General features: G+C 38.7%; 1 protein-coding gene across 1 annotated transcript; it reads left to right on the top strand.

The window, feature by feature from the left end:
* Window positions 1-14,481: 14,481 nt before the first annotated feature.
* On the top strand, window positions 14,482-15,921 carry GGS23DRAFT_608143 (uncharacterized protein; the record flags this gene model as incomplete). Its single annotated transcript, XM_051520161.1, has 6 exons — window positions 14,482-14,579; window positions 14,635-14,878; window positions 14,952-15,032; window positions 15,104-15,279; window positions 15,427-15,818; window positions 15,890-15,921. 6 exons carry the CDS (start codon window positions 14,482-14,484, stop codon window positions 15,919-15,921), a joined length of 1,023 nt encoding a protein of 340 aa, XP_051367271.1.
* Between the last annotated feature and the right edge of the window lie 1,450 nt (window positions 15,922-17,371).

The raw sequence follows: 17,371 nt of genomic DNA, 5'->3' as shown, positions 1-17,371 counted from the left end.
CTCTTTACGTAATATACTCCTTAGCTAGGCTCGCGATAGCGAGCTTAGTTAAATAATGATAGTAGCTTAGCCGAAGGGCTCGCGATAGTTAGCTTAGCTATCCTCCTAATAGAAGTCCTAGGTTAGCTCGAGCCTTACTCGCTTTAATTACTTACGCCTTTATATAATACTTCTAATAACTTAAAGTATCTTCTTAATTAATTATTATATTAGCTCTTTTTAATATCCCGATAAAAGAGATATATCGTAGCTTTCGATTAAGTATATTTACCGTATTCGTTATATGCATATAAGGGCTCCTATTACGTCGCTTTATATTATTATTATCGTACGCGAACCCTCTCGTAGCTTTACTAGGTTAGTACCCGGTAACGCTCCTACCTATACTCGAGCTTTTATACTATAAGAGAAAATTCTCCTACTCTTTCGTAATAGCTTTTTCTCTTTTTTCTTTTCTTTTATAAAGGTATATCTAAAGCTAATTAAATACGCTCCTTTTTAATTCTTTATTACTTTCGATTACGAATACGACTTATATATTACTTTATTCGTTCGTACTTTATTTAAGTAGGTCTTTTCTTTATTACTATACTTCCTTACTATCGCTTACTCTCGTAACGAACTTATAATAGGGTATTAACGTAAGCTATATATTAATATAATAAGCGCGAAGCGTAAGATAAGCTTGCGTTTTTATAATATTAATACGCGTATAAGCGATTAAACGCTAATAGCTTGATAAAATATCCGACCATTCTAACTCCTACGAGATCCTTACTAATATCGATAGCGCGGTTAAGATATTAAGCGACGGTATAAGTTAATTCCGTAGCTACGCCTAGATATTCGTCGAGGAGCAAGCTTACGACCCCGCTATATCCAACCGAGCTCCGGCTGAATACGTAAAGCTAGTTATTTAATTTATTATTATAAAGGAAGCTATCGTTATTTCGAATATTCCGGGTACCGCTAAAGCTATTTCTATTATTATATCTAACGCTACCGAAAAACGACGTAATACGTTTCTCGATATTACTATCGCTTACCTTAATAGCTTTACCCGCGATATCGCGGTTAATACGTATATTTCGGTAGTTATTATAAATAACTTTCCTTTTAACGCCGGTATTAATAATCTCTTTATATACCGCGATAAAGAAAAGTAATCTATCTACCGATATATAAATTAACTTTCGTATTATAATTATTATAAATTATAAGCCTTTAATTAATTATTTACTTTAGATTTCCGACCGAGGTTTAATTATGGTATGGAATATTACGGAGCTCCGTTCCTTCGAACGTCGTATCGCCCGACGTATTCTTTCGCTTCCTCGAGCTCTCCTAGCCGAGCTAAAGCTTAAGGCCGCTATACGTAAGCGGGCTCGTAAGGAAAGTAGCTTTAAAGGTAAGGCTCGTAAGTAGCGAATTCGTTATATTAAGCGGGAATAAGTACGTAAAGATTTAAAGCGAGAGGGGGTTCGTCGCGTTATTCGTAAGTAAGGGGTTATAAAGCTAGATAATAATAATAATACTTCTAAGTTTATACCTCGGGACGTAGAAATTACGGATAGCTTTATAAAGGGCGACTCCGGAAGCGACTTAGAGGTAATTATTCGAACTATCCCGGGATTCCGTTAAGCGTTTATTATTATAATTAAATAAGAACTAGTAGTCGTTCTTATTTCGAAAGCTTAGGCCGCCGCTATATTAATAGCTCCGAAGGAAATTATCGGCGAGTACCGAGTACTTATAGAGCCGTTACTATATATATTAGGTATTTTTACGAGAGTTCGAGGCGAGGAGAATAATTTCCCTACTATTATTACCGCTATCGCGCCGACGTTTATTCGCTTAACGAGAGCCGGCGGTTCCTTTTTTCTTTTAAGTTACGGATAATTTAATAATCGCTCGTTTATCGTTAATAATATTATACCGAGTTTAGGAAAGCGTTATCGCGTTAGCGCTACCGTTATTTTAATTCTCGTTCCTAACTTAGTTTCGTTCTTTATATTCGCGCTTAAAAAGTAAACTTCCGGTAAAGGTAGCGCTTTTAAATTCGAGTTAATTCCTATCGTTACTCTTATTACTATCTATTAATTAACCGAGCTAAGCTTTATCCCGGTTATTCGCGTTCCTCGGGAGTTTTTAATACGATTTAATTCCTAGGGAGCTACCGAATCATCGTTTACGTCTAGAGGAATCAGACGAGCTACCCGAGCTAGTAATAATATAGCCTTATTATTTTTTATTATTACTAAGGAATACGGCCCGCGTAATAATATTCCTTATTATTAGTATATTAATAACGTTATTTAATATCGTTCGACGGGAAAGTGTTTTTAATCTTTAGCTTTTATTAACTATTACTTACGTTATTCGCGTAGTTATTCTTACGTAGCTTTATAAATATTTCTTAAAGCTATATAAGCTTTCGTCGTAAGTTAATTAATTATAGTTACCCTCGCGTTATACGTCTTACTTAGCGGCTCGTCGCCGCTTAAATAATAAACCTTAACTCTAAGGTAGTAAATTCCGAGCTTCCTTTATCGTAGGTCGCTTTTTTAATTATATTACTTTAAATTATTACTTTTCGCGAGGAAATAAAGGAGTTACTTCGTTAATATTATTCTAAATAATAGCGTTAGCTTATATTATCGCTTGTTGCCGAGTCTTTACGCGGATAAGCGACTACGGATACTTTCGCCTAGGACGGTAGCTTTCTTGTTAAACGTAGATAGGTTTCGATTCCGACCCGTTCCCCTCGTAGCTCCCGTATTCGTAGTAGTTACGCCCGTAGTAGAGGTATCCGATAACGAACTACCCGTACCTTTCGTAGGTTTATTCGTTTCCGTTTAAGTTCTTAAGTTAATATTAAACGAGGAACTACTTCGGCTTAGAGCTTTATTCCTATTATTACTAAGCCCGATATTATTAAATTAAGCTTTAAATAGTTATATACGATTTAGTAATAATAAAACTAGCCGTACCTTAGTTCCGGTTAGGGTAAGTAATCTAAAGAATAAATATAACCTTAGAAAAGGTACTAAAGCCGGTAGCTCTAAAGGTCGTTAGGTTTTCGGGAGTTTTAAAAGTATTATATTAGCTTTATTAAATAAATTAACTCTTTCGTTAAGTAGTAAAATCTTATTACGCGTAGATTCTTTTTAGATTAATACCCTTACGTCGCTTTCGAGTAAAGTATATTATTTTAGGTTAGTTTTTCTTATAGTTAAATTAAAATCCTACGTTACTTTCGTATTATTTAAGAGCTTTAATATCGTTATTTCTCCTCTTACGTCTTAGAGGTTAAGTAACGATTTAAAGTACTCGAATAATTAGCGAAGAAGAGCTTTAGTTAGTTCGTCCGCCGGTATCTGCCTTATAAGTAGATAGAATACCTCGAAGAAGCCCTTTTATCGCTTTTATCGGAGTTATAAGTATTATATATCTATATAGCGGAGCCTTATATTAACTCTTTCCTTATTTTCTACGACTAGTTTAATAGTTTATTAATTATCGCTATAAATAATTTATAGCTCTTTTAAATTTAAAGTAATGTTCCTAAAGAAGCGCTTAAGAGCTATCGTTTCCTTAGCTATATGCTTTAATCCTAGGAGCTTAGCTTCTGTTATCGACGTCGAGATTATAACTTAGCGAGCTACCTTTTATATTATCAGGCCTCTAAAGAACGATATAATATAGCCTTATAACGATTTTCTAATTTCTGAATCGTTTACGAAAGAAGCGTCGCTAGCGATTAATAACGCTTATATATTATTACTTTTATCCCTATACCTAATACTAAGGTAGCGCGTAGTATAAAGGTATTTAATCGCTTAATTAACGGCTTTTATATATTAAGGTCCTAGGTTAGTAAGGAAGTAAGAGAGCTATAACGTAATAAAAGCTACGTTCGGGCGGGTCATAATTACGTTATAAAGTAATGACCTTACTTTTTCCTAATATTCCTTAATTTATTACTTCGAAGCGACGCCTATAAATTTCATAAGCTCGATAATCGGTAGTAGTATTATAAGGAACTAGTTATTATTTATCAAGTTAAAGCGACTTACGATTTTCTCGATGTAGGCGTCGTATACTAAGGTTATCGTCCGGTTTTCGCGATTACGTATTACCCGAATTCCTAAATACTAGCTTATTAGCCCTAACTCTTTTACTATATAAGTAGTTTTTAACCCTTAAGCTACCTTTTAAGCTATGGAATTATTACTTTTATCGTATATAAGTAGTAGATCGTCGACGTATATTAATACAAATACTTCTTTTATTAGTACATAAAATATATATAGCTCTTCCGGAGAGCTTTAGAGTCTTAAACGGGTAAGGGTACTTTCGAGTTCCTTAAACTAAAGTAGGGGTAAGTTTCGGAACCCGTATATTACTCTTATAGCGAGCGCGTACTTCCCTTCTTTTTTAAATCCGTTTAATAGCTCGATTAGTATTAAGTCGTCTTCCGGTCGAGCTACGTTGAGAAAAGCGTTTTTAATATCGAATTAATTTACCTTAAGATTAAAATAAGCCGCGATTATTATTATTATTTGGAAAGATTTTATTACGAATATTACTATTATAGTGGTACGGTGGATCTAGGCTACGTAGCCTTTTCGATGTATATTTATATAGGTCGCGTACTCATATTTTCATTAGCCAGACTTAGACCTATAGATATCACGACCTATAGCTATTTACTCGTTTCTTGCCATGCCTTTCTAGCTATCCTCGTCTTGCCTTTTTTAGTTACCTTTCCTAGCTGCCGTTTTTAACTAACCGATTAACCGATTATAGCTATTTATAGCTATAATCTAGGTCTAATCGGTACTAGGCTAGTTATTAGTAGTTAGGTAGCCGTTTCGTGCCTCCGTTAGCGTACCTACGCTACTCCTATTCAATAGCGACCACCTAGTAGCTCGTCCTTACCTTAGCCTTAGGAGCGACCTTTTAATCGACCGTTTTATAGTTAATAGGTTTAGGATACGACGATTAGGAGATTCCCTATTTTTTTAGTTAATTAGGAGCTATTTTCGTAGCTCCAGAGCCGTTTTTCGTAGCTTTTGGCTTTTAAGCCTTTTCAGGTTAGGATTAACAGGGAGGGCAGACAACCATAGCGACCATTAACAACCACGCCCTCCCATCAGCTTTTAATCAGCTTACCTAAAAGCTCGTTCGCCGATCAGCAGGAATCCCTATTCTCGTTTCTCAATTGTCTCTTTTAAAGGAGCTATACCCGTTTTTACCTAGTTTTGCCTCCGTCGTTTTTCAAGTACCTAGATGGCAGTTTTTCTCTTAGTTAATCTAACTCCGTTACCGCCACTACCCCTTTTTACAACACGCGCTTGAAGGCATCCGTTCTTTTACCGATCGATCTATTTCAATTATAAGAGGCTTGCCGATAGCTCCGATTACCCTTGTTTTATCCCTTCCAGCCAGATACGGCACCTGGGGAGGTTTCTCCCTAACGATAGGTGCCACGATGCCCTCAATTGCCACACGAAGATACCGACAGACCTTATACCTACGCCACAAGCCTGATCGGGGACGTACCGATCAGGATCAAAGACCTATACAAACGATACCGCGATACGAAACAGATAAGATATTAAACAAGACAGCCCAGAAACAGCCACAGGAAAGAAACGAGTTATAGGTTAATGCCCGGAGACCCCTCTTATCGCCCTTACCGATATATAGTTAGTAGGAAGAGCCTAGAGAGCCCCTAGAACCACGTATAGGGGAGGGATCGAGGGTCAAGGGAAGCCCGGTAGATACTGCCGGACGAATATAGGAACGGTCACCAGAAACGAGTCACAGAAACGGGCATTAAACAGGATATATCAGTCAGTTTACAGGATCAGGAATCAGTTAAAAAGGATCGGCAAAAGACAGCCATGGACGAGAAGGACGGAGATTACGTTGCATCGTATGGGATTATTTCTTTATTTCTTTCGGGAGCTACGCTTGTTTTACCTGCCCCGTTACAGTTCCTATTTTCCGATTAATCTCTGTTTCTTGGTGGCCCTGATGGACCTGGCTCGCTCCCAGTTAATCAGGGTTAATCAGGAACAGGTTAATCAGGTCAGTTTACAGGTTACAGCTCCGCCAGCCCAGTTGTTCTTGTTATCAGATCTTTCCTATTATTTCCTAATGGCCTTTGGAGTGAACTGGCTTAGCTCCCAGTTAGCCACGGTACCGATCAGGTTCAGGATTGATCAGGTTCAGGTTCAGGATCAGGCACGGCTGCAGTCAGTCACCCACCCCACCACCCACTTATTACTATTACAATCGCTCCCAGTTAGCCCTATTTCCTGACTTATCCTATTGGCCTTTAATTAAACTAGCTAGCTTTCAGTTAATTAGGGTTAATCGGGATCAGGATCAGGTTGAACAGGAACGAGAGCCACCGCACCTATTACTATTAGGAGTTCAATTACTCCTTACGGATCAATTAAACTAGGGAGGCTATAGTAGTACGGTAGATCTAGGCCACGTAGCCTTTTCGATGTATATTTATATGGGTCGCGTACTCATATTTTCATCAGCCAGACTTAGACCTATAGATATCACGACCTATAGCTATTCACTCGTTTCTTACCATGCCTTTCTAGCTATCCTCGTCTTGCCTTTTCCAGTTACCTTTCCCAGCTGCCGTTTTCAACTGGCCGATCAACCGATTACAGCTGTTTACAGCTGTAATCTAGGTCTGATCGGCACTGGGCCAGTTGTTGGCAGTTGGGTAGCCGTTTCGTGCCTCCGTCAGCGTGCCCACGCTGCTCCTGTTCACTATATACGTTAATTCGAGTAATTCCTTCGGAAGGAGATTTCCTCGCGTAACTAAACGCGATTTATATTTATCGAGATAATTATCTTTATCGAATTTATAATCGAAAACTTATTTTAACGATATTAATTTAATTTAAGCTTAGTCGCGATTAATAACTTTTTAAACCGTAGCGCTTAGAAAGGTATTTATTTCTAACCTAGCGTTTTCTTTAAAACGATTTCCTAAGGGGTAACTATTAAGCTCTTTCTACGTTTTTAGGAGCTTAGTTAATTTATCGCGATAGATTATTATCTTATCGGGCGCTACGCTTAGTCACTCGGCTTATGCCTATATTAAGGTAGCTATAATAATTAAATATAGCGTAATAAAAGATTAATCGTTTTACGTTTCGTCGAGCTAATTAAGTAAGAATATAGAAGTAAATTCGAACTAATTACGGTCGTTCGTTAGATCGATTAACTTATTCGAAGTTATGCCTAATATAAAAGCGCTAGTATTAGTCTATCCTTTATTTAATCCCTCCTTTTCGGGACTTTTTCCTCGCTTCCTCCGGCTATAACGCGTAGTTAAGGGATATACTTTACGGTTATATTTTCTCCGCTTTTTTTTAGATAATAAGGATAGATTTAATAACTCGTTAAGCTCGGATTAAGTAGATAGCTTTCGATTCCGAAAGATATTAAGCTTTTTATTAATCGTCGTTCTATTAGGATAATGCATTACCCGATCGGTATTAGTTTCTACGCGATTTTCCGTTACGATACCTCGCTTTAGTCGCGAAGGGCTCCCTATAGGAGCTCTCTAGCCTCTAAACGGTCCCGAAGGAGATTCTGGTATTAGCCTAAGACTCGGGAGCCTACTAGGTTAATCCGACTTTTCCTTATTCCCTTACTCCGTTAGCTCTAGAGCTTGGGATTCCGCCTTAAGTTATTCTTATATCTTTCTTTTTTAATCGAATAATTCCAAGGATTCTTTTATGGATTAAATCGGAGCGTCTAAAGGCGTCTACGGTCGATCGTTTAAAGGTTAATCGTTTATAAATCTAACTTTCTTTTAGATTAAAGTAACGGATTCTTCTTCTTCTAGAGCTTTCTCCGGTTTAGGTTTACCTATTCCTAAGTTCGGGTTAATAAACTAAGTTATATTTAAATTATCGCTCGAAGTAAGCTCGTTATTTCCGAATTAAAGTAACTTGTTAATAAACTTTATAATAAAGAAAGCTTACGAATCCTAAATATTTAAAGCTTTAATAATAACTTTCGTTATATTATTAATAACTTTACTTATAAGGTCGATCCGGTTTAACTTCTTTTAAGTAAACTTTTCGGTTTATAGCTCTTTAGACTTATCGTAAAACGTTTCTTTATCGAAAACGACGTCTCTAGTTAGCATTACTCTTCTTAATCTAGGAACTTATATACGGTATAAGTTAAATATATAATATCTAATTAAATAACCGACGTAAGTTCTCGGTTTAACTTTAAATCCCTTTTTATCGAGATCTTAAGCGCGTTTTCCTAATAAAGGATACGCGCGATATCCGTACGTATAGATTCTATATTAGTTTAGCCTTAAGTCGTTCGTTAGCTCCCTTATAAGCGTAGGTATATACTATCTAAAGTAAACGATGAACTAGGTATTAAATAATTTATAAGGCGAGCGAAGATCGTATATATAGCTCGGGCTTATATTTATTAGATATACCGTAGCCTTTACGTACTTAAGCCATAGCTTTTCTAAAAGCCTTACTCTTATTCTTATTTTAATCGATTTAACGATAATAAATTATCTAGCTTTCTTACCCTTACTAGTTAGCTCTTTAATATTTACTAATAGTAACTCGAGATTAATACCTTCTTCTTAAGCCTAGATCTTATATCCGGTTAGGCCTTTAATCTTATTTATTACTTATTTATTATCGTATCGGAACTTATAAATCGAGAGGCGGAACTATCGTCGTATTTATCTTTTAAAGAATTAAATAATCTTCGTAACTAAGTAACTTTATTTATTCTTAAGGGTTTTTCCCTAAAGTATTCCGCTATATTTATCTTTAATAACGAGTATTTATTTAAAGCCGTTATATCCTTCCGGAAAGTTAAATAAATCTTAATATATACGCTAAAAAGAGCGTAGCAAGCGATGTAATAATAATCGGCGCGAGATTACTTTCTTACCTATCGTAAGCCTATAGTACTCGTACTTAAGCGTCGGCATACCGTTAATCTCGATATTTTAGGCATACTTTACGAGTATTCTAAGCGCCTCCGGGCTAAGGTACCTAGCTCTAAGGTACTAGAATTACTCGGAACCTTTTCTCGGTTTCATTTAATCTCTCGATTTTCTTTATTAAGTCTTTCTTTTTTTAATAATCGGAATAATAATAAGTAATATTATGTTATATAATATTATTATAAATATATGTAACGATATTATAAAAAGAATTTATAAGTAAACGGAAAATTACTTAAATTTAAAAAACATTAGGTTATAACGACGTTCGAGATTTCTTATAATAAATCCGTTCTTAATCGATCCCTAGTAAAAGGAGTAATTAAAACTATAGTACTAAATATTAATAATAAGAAGCTTTACTTCGGAAATAATATTAATATAAAAATCTTTAACGAGAATAACGTCCTAAAGTATAAGGTCGATCGTAAGCTTACCCGACTTATCCTAAAGGTAGTTCTTAATAACGCGAGTATTAATACTAATAATAAAAAAGCTCGTAATATTAGCTTCGATAGTCTACCCGTTTCTAGCGGGAGCGAACGAACCTTTAATTAATAGATTCCGGTTATTAATAAGGTAAATAGCTCCGTAGTTATCGAAGATAATACTTTCGGAAAGGAGGTATCGTATTAAATTTATAATAAAAAATACCTTTACGCTAGAGGTTATATAAATAATACGTAGGTCGATTATCGTTACGTTAATATTGCCGAATTATTTATTATTTTTATTACGCTTATTCCGAGGAGGATTAGTTTCGAAAGAGCTACCTTAACTAAGAGCGGTAATCTTTTATTCGTCGCTCTTAATAAGAGCTTAGAATAAAGTAAAGTCGCTTAAGTTATACCATTATTTAATAGCTAGTTTTATATCGTCGAATATATACGAGATTTATCGTAACGTCTTACCGGTAATAATAAATTAAAAGTTAACGTATACTTCCGAAGCTTAACGATATTATTTATTATATAAATACTTATTAGCTTTAGCGTTATCGGTTAAATTATTAAAGCTATTAAAGCTACTAACGTTAGTTCTTCCGGCTTTATATCCTAAAGTAGTTTTTTAATACGTAATTAATATGTAAAGGCCGATTTACTTATCTTCTTATCCTCGGAAATAAAAGCTCCGAATATTTTACTTAGTTTTATAAGGAAACGTAGCTATCGTTTAAACCGGTTTACCGTAATTAGTTTAATAGTCGCGCGAATAGCTTAGTTTAAAGCGATCTTAGCTTTAATAGCTTCGAGGAAATCCTTCGCTCCGAGTACGCCTCGGATCTCGTTAATATCGTAAGCGAGAGCTCGGTAGTAAGCGTTATTTTAAGCGGTAAAGAATTACTCGCCGTAAAGGATACCTACCTTTACCTTTTATAAGACCTCGCGGTATTCCTAACGAACGAACGTTTATATAGTAATAAAAATAAGAGCGAGGTAGTCGCGGAATAATCTTATAATATTTTAAACGTTCGGCTTAAGTTCCTAAGCTTTAAGCTATATACCGACGAACTCGAAGTAATTAATAAAGACCGAGGATATAATCTAATAGTAAAAAGCTCGGTAACTTTTACTAGCGATGATAGCTTAAAACTCTTAAGAGCGACTTTATTTAAATAATTACTTATAATCTTCGATAAAGAGGTAACGCGGGTTTTCGGCTAGAGCTTTTAACTCCCTCCTACGAGTCATAGGATCTTTCTTAACCTATTCGTAGAAAGCTTAGAGGTACTACTTCCTCGCTCGCTCCTTTTCCTAAGCGATAAATTCTTCGAACGATAAGAGTATCGCCGAGCTTAGCTTATAATCGTTCGCGTTAGGATTAATATCCTTCTAGATATCGAACTACTCGGCGTAGTTTTAGAAAGTAATAAATTATCGTAAATATTCGTCGAAGTTACGAAGGTTAATATTAATAGGTAGCTTTTTAATAGAGAAGTTTTCGTTAATATTAGTAATTATTATAGATATATTACTCGAAAGAAAGACGAAAACGATATAAATAAAAGCGATATTTAAGAAAAAAAACGATTAATCGAAAGATTAAAGAGATAGAGATAAATAATAAAAATACTCGAAAGCTTATATAATAAGACCTTAGTTAACTTAGCTCCTTAGAAGGGCTACCGGGCTTATAATTATTACGTAAATCGGGAGAGCTACGTAGGTACTAAGGTTACTTCTTAGGAGTAACGGAAGGTAGGAAGAAGAAGGTAAATTAACTAACTATCTAAGAAGAAAGGAGATAAATAAAGAAAATACGAGCTACCTATATATAAACGATAGGGAGCTACGAGCTATGTTATACAAGCGAGCTAGGAGCTATGTTAGGTAAGCGAGTAACTAGAGAAGAAGTAGGGAGCCATGTATAGGTGGCTCTCTACGTAACATATCGGTTATTAATAACTATTAGTTTATTAATTTTATCTATACTATTAATGTTAATATCTATATTATATCGTATATTATATCGTCGAGTCGCTACGTTTAGGCATTTTAAAATACCTTTAGTATAATAAGTTATTAATATTTATATATTTAATTTATACCGATTAATAGATTTAGAGGGAAAAAGAAGTTATCGTAAGTTTAGTTAAGGTATAATTATTATTAGCCTTTATTCGCCTTTAGTATTAATAAGAGAATAACGGATCGTATAAGTTATCGTAATTTATATTAAAGCGTTCCTACGTCCTTTATATAGTAAATAAATAACTATAAAGGGGCTGTCTTAATCCCTATAAGCGCTATTTACTCGTGCGAAATATATTATATTATTAGCGGTTCGGGGGAGCGGTTAGTATCGAGGGCTAGGTATTATCCTTAGTAGCGGTAATATTACGACAAAAGTTTCTCAAGCTTACGGATACCTTTATATAGTAAATAAATAACTATACGAAGGTTATCCTAATCGCTATAAACGCGGTTTAGTCGTCGTATTATATCCTAGTATCGATAATTTAAAAGCGTCGCCATTATTTAAAGGCGAAACGTTATTCTAATAGTAGTAATATCATTATAAAAATTACCGAGCTTATACGTACCTCCTTATAGTAAATAAATAACTATAAAACAGAATATTTTATTTTAACCTAAACCGCGGATTACTTCGCAGGTTATATAGTAGCGCCGATAGCGATCGGTATTCTTTTAATTCTAGTAACGTAATAGAAACTCTATAAACTAAAGGTTAAGGGTTTAAAAAGTTATAAGGTAGTCGTTATTAAGAACAAGTAAAGCGTACGTTATATTAGAGTCCCGGATAGGCTTACTCGAAAGTATATTCTATTAAAGATTATAATATGTATAATAATTTAAAATAGGTAAAATTAATATTATTATACTAATCGAGAAACGAGGAATCTAATGTAGTTATTATATCTTAGGTATATCCTTTGGTCGTAGAGATGTAATAGTCGCTAGCCCGAAGATATAAGAGGTAAGGAGAGAAAAGGGGCTAAGCGTAAAAGTTACTTATTCGGTTATAGCGGTACGACGAAGCGACTTAAGCGCTTATAATTAAGATAAATATACCAATAAAAAAACGGCAAATCTAATAATAAAAATGAATCTTTAATTAAGGTAAAAACAATAAAGATATATTACGTAGGCATGCGCTCCTAGTAGGAACCACCGAGCTTACCTAAGCTGGTTGAGCACTTTTATATGTACCCGTAGATTGCTCCATACTTTCTAGTAGCTTTCCTTCTTTCTAGTTAGTTAATATATACCTTCTTACCCGCATTCTATTGCTCTCTTTACGTGCAACCTAGTAAGCTACACGTAGCTCTCGCCAGCTACGTAACAAGATAGTAATTTAGTTAGGTAATAAATTAAATGATAAGTATGGCATAGCCCGTACTTACGGGAGCTATAGTTACTTTATACAAGTATAAGGCCTATCGTAGCGTGTTACGTAATGTATTAAGAGGGTATGTCTTACCGTACTACTACAGTATTTACAGAGGTATTTATAGAGGTATTTAACGCTGTAATTAATTAGTATAATAGAGGGTTTAACGTATTATAACTATCCTCCGGATAGGATACGCTATACAGAACTCTAGTAGCACATAGGCTCTGCTCCTTCTTAAGAAATATTATAATTTTATATAAATAATAAATTAATTAAATATTTTATATTATAATATACGTTCGTTACTTAATTATTATATTTTAATTACATATTATATAAATTTTTTATATTAGATATTTCTAAGAAAAATACTTAAGGTTTATTATTATATAATAATTATATTTTCAAAGCTTAATTCTAGAAATATAAAATCTTTTTAACAAGAAGGTATTATCATTATTATTATATAAAAAATTTATATTCTTATTAATAATAATATTTTATCTAGTATAGGTATCTCTACTTTATTAAAGTTGTATCTATTTTAAGAGCTCGAAACGAGAATTTAACTAATATGATTTGTGACTTTTAAGAACGTATATTAATAAAGTCAAAAGTAGTTAAAAGTAGCGACTATTGTTTTTTGTGAGGGCAGGGTGGCTCGTTGCCTTGTAACATATGATAACCTATAGCAGTGGAGCTTATCCCTATGGCTATACGTAACCGCGCTAACGTGCCTACAACAGATTATTAAAATAGGTAAGTTTTAGTATTTTTTAGTAGGAGGGTAGCCTGTGGTCATGTGACAGATGGTACGACGGGGAACCCGCCGACTTGCAGCAGACCCAGGATATAGTCCTTTGATCCTAAAAAGTTGGCGTTTAGCCGAGATTTGAGGTCCTCTTTGGCAGATGGGCCATAGGCAATGATTCAATAGACGGTGTATTTTAAGAGGCAGGTACCTACTTACTTTAAGATACGCGACATTAGGTACGTATGTGCTTGTACGGTATTCCACAACGAACGCCGACGTGGTTTAGAATGAACTGACATGGTAAACCAGGTAGATTTTGCTGACAGACAATTCTCTGCGTGCCTTGGTCCCCCATCAATTTCTACGGGGATATGTCTTCCTCTCCCCCGACCGCGAGAGGGGGCGAAAGAGAGAAGAGAGGGAAGAGGATTAGGCCTGCGGCTCGCCAGGCCCGACCGCTTCAGTCCACCTCAATATAGAACGCGTCGTGTGGGGGGAGGACCCGGGGCGTAATTCCGTGGCATCTATATATCTCGGGCCAATAGTCGTTGCCATTGCCCCTTCGTCGCCTTCCGGAGGTCATCGTCCCTCGGTCAAATTCGCTCTCGACCACTTCGCTCTCGACCACTGCCCTCGGCAGTGACGTGAACCGCCGGGGATCTATTTTAACCGGCAACGATATACAACAGCCTCGGAGGAGGTTGCGCTTCTATGTTTATTCATATCCTGTCATAGTCCGCACCCCGTCTTGTGTTTGGCATGTTCGCCTTCTAACCGACTGGACATTCTCCGGCACTCCTCTGATAAGGCCAGTTTCGGCACTCTTCTTTTCGTGAATATGAAGTTAGTGGCATTCGTCCTCGCCGCCGCGGCGATCCCACGGCAAGTCGTGGCGCAGTATGCCACGGCGGCGATGATGCGCTTTCAGTGTTCCAGGTATGCTACCGGACGTTGGACACGCAAGGGGCAAGAGGTCTGAGATCGATAACAGATTAGTCGTCCAGCGCGTCGACCCTCTCGTGTCTCCCGGCCTCGTCCAGTCGCCACATATCCACCAGATTGTCGGTGGAAACTCGTTCAATGCCACTATGCCACCTGTCGAGTATGATCTTCCATCCAAGTCAACCTGCACAACGTGCTCGTTCAGCGAAGACTTCTCGAATTATTGGACTGCCAACCTATATTTCAAAGCCCGCAATGGCACTTACAAGCGTGTGAAGCAGATGGTCAACCTCGTGGGCGCGCCTCGTACTGCTGTCTCTTGCCCTCTCCCTGTCCGTGAGTATCTCCTGATAACTACCTATGTAGGGTCTACAAGGTGAAGAGGGCGTTACTGTCTACTACATACCACCGTATGATGGGCGAACCAAAGTCACCGCCTTCAAACCGGTAAGTAAATATAGTTGGAGGACAGGATGCCGTCCGGTAAATTAGACCTAGTGACCTTACAGGCGTAATAGGGCTTCCGCATGCTCGTCGGGGACGCGATGCTGCGCACAGCTCAGGGGCAGCAGAAGCAGCTGTGCCATCGCTGCTACACCAACGTCAACCAGACCCCTTTCGGCGGCGCCCCCTGTGCCGACGCCAGCATGGATACTGCCGCTCTCCCCCCCCAAACCATGCGCCGGAGGCATCCGTGCCACTATCACCTTCCCAACGTGAGTGTTGCTCTATCTTCTCCGCCTATCTCCGCCGCATTGTAAGTTCAGGTTTCAAACACCGAAATAAGCGAGAGGTGGAAGAACAAAGCTAATGGTTAACATCACGTCCTCCCATCATCTAGCTGTTGGGACGGTCAGAACCTTGATAGCGCCGACCACAAGAGCCACGTGGCATACCCTCAAGGGGGCAGCTTCGAGATGTCATCGCCATGCCCGGCAAGCCATCCGGTACGCCTGCCGCAGGTCATGTACGAAGTGATGTGGGATACGCGGGAATTCAACGACCGGTCCTTGTGGCCTACCGACGGCTCCCAGTCGTTTGTCTACAGTATGAATGACACTACCGGCTACGGCTGGCATGGCGATTACTTGCTCGGTTGGAAGGGAGACTCCCTTCAACGTGCCCTTGACGCCCGTTGCTCCAACGACCGTTACTCTCAGCTCCAGACTCAATCCGTCACTCAGGCCATCGCCTGTAAGAAAGAGCAGACCGTCCAAGAAGACATCGACGGATGTGAGCTCTCTTTTCTTTTACCCCCCTCCCCGTTGAACATGGATTGCTGACGCCACGGCTATTGTCCCCAGGGCTTGAGGAGCTGCCGGACGCGGCCATGTAAGAGGACTGTGTTGCTTATACACCCCATCCACGACGATAGCAATGTAGACACACCTCTGCTCTCCCAGGGTAGTCGGGGTTACGGACTCTGTCAGCCGTCAGAGTTGCTCGCTCGCTTAGCTAGTAAACAAGTGAACTATTTCCACAAATCCGGAGGAGGTACTCCATCCCCACCACCATCCACTCGTAGTTGATCAATAGCATATCGTGAGTGTAGCGCGGTACGAACCTGGGGAAGGCGATGTGAGTTGTACGGAGAGCTGCATCTGCTTTCGAGGCCATTCCGAATAAGGACGGAATGTCCGTTTCTCTTTTTCTATCATGACAGCTTTTGATTAGCCCGGGTACCCACACCCAATCCGTATACTCCGGTATTACACGGGGCTTGTGACGCCACGCCGATAAACAAGCCCACGAGCCCCCAGCCATATTCATTATCGTTATTTTCTTTCCCTGTTGGGAATCGGGCTTATTCCAGTTGATATACGAGGAATGGCCAATGATACCGTCAGGCTACCCCCGCGCTGACATGGCGAATTTGGCTCGGTAATCTCAGCAATGGTTCATGGACAAGATGTCACGCTGCAAAGCTGGCTTCGCCATTTGGGTCGCCTTGGCTACCGGAGACTGGGGCGTGATCCTCTACCCCCGAGTCGAGGATCCTCCCGCAGACAATGCGCAAGTTTCGGCCCACACGCACTTCGGCCAGGACGTTCCTCTCGGCAGTTTTGAAGTCGGTGATATTGAGGATTTGCGGCTTGGGAATTCTTAGCCGAAGCCGAAGCTTATCTACGGCCTGTATGAGCCATAAGAGGGTTGGGTCGTTCTTGTCCGGGAGAATGGCGTAGCCGGCGCCGAGGTGCGAGTTGACAGCAAGGACGCTGTTCATCTCGATGACGGGAAGGACGGACTGGTTGATCATATGCTTGGTTTCTATTACGAGAATATCCGGGTGCCGCTGCCAGTGACTCTGAGACCACTTCGGGGCCCAAAACATGCCCTCTAAGCTACCATTCCTCTCCAACGGAAAACTCCAGATGTCTTCTCTCTCCTGGAGGTTGATTAGAAGCGCCTGGACCCCTGTGGCGTTCTCTTTCGCCTTCTTCTTCCAGGCCTGCACGTGATTGCCCACGTCCTCAAGCTTGGCGAGGCACTCCGGGAAGGACTTGAGCAACTCTTCGTGGATGGCTCTAACCGTCTTCTTGTCGATAGCGCCAGCCTCGATGAAGCGTCTCTGGTCGTCTGACAGCTTCCGGTGCTGGACGTGCTCGCTCGGGTCACTAGACGGGGGGTGATTGTGTTCCGGGACAGTGACGGCAAAGTAGCAGCCGTCTTCGCGAACATTGATATGACCAGAAAACGGACAGTTAGTCTTCTTCGTTGTGGTCTTCTTGAGCCCAATAGTAGCTTTTGATTGGAAACTGCCGGATTTGTCACAGCGAATTAAGTAT

The sequence above is a fragment of the Durotheca rogersii genome, assembly GCF_024521655.1.
Source record: "Durotheca rogersii strain YMJ 92031201 chromosome Unknown GGS23scaffold_53, whole genome shotgun sequence".
NCBI classification, from domain to species: domain Eukaryota; kingdom Fungi; phylum Ascomycota; class Sordariomycetes; order Xylariales; family Xylariaceae; genus Durotheca; species Durotheca rogersii.
This window is presented reverse-complemented; position numbering and strand designations above follow the sequence as displayed.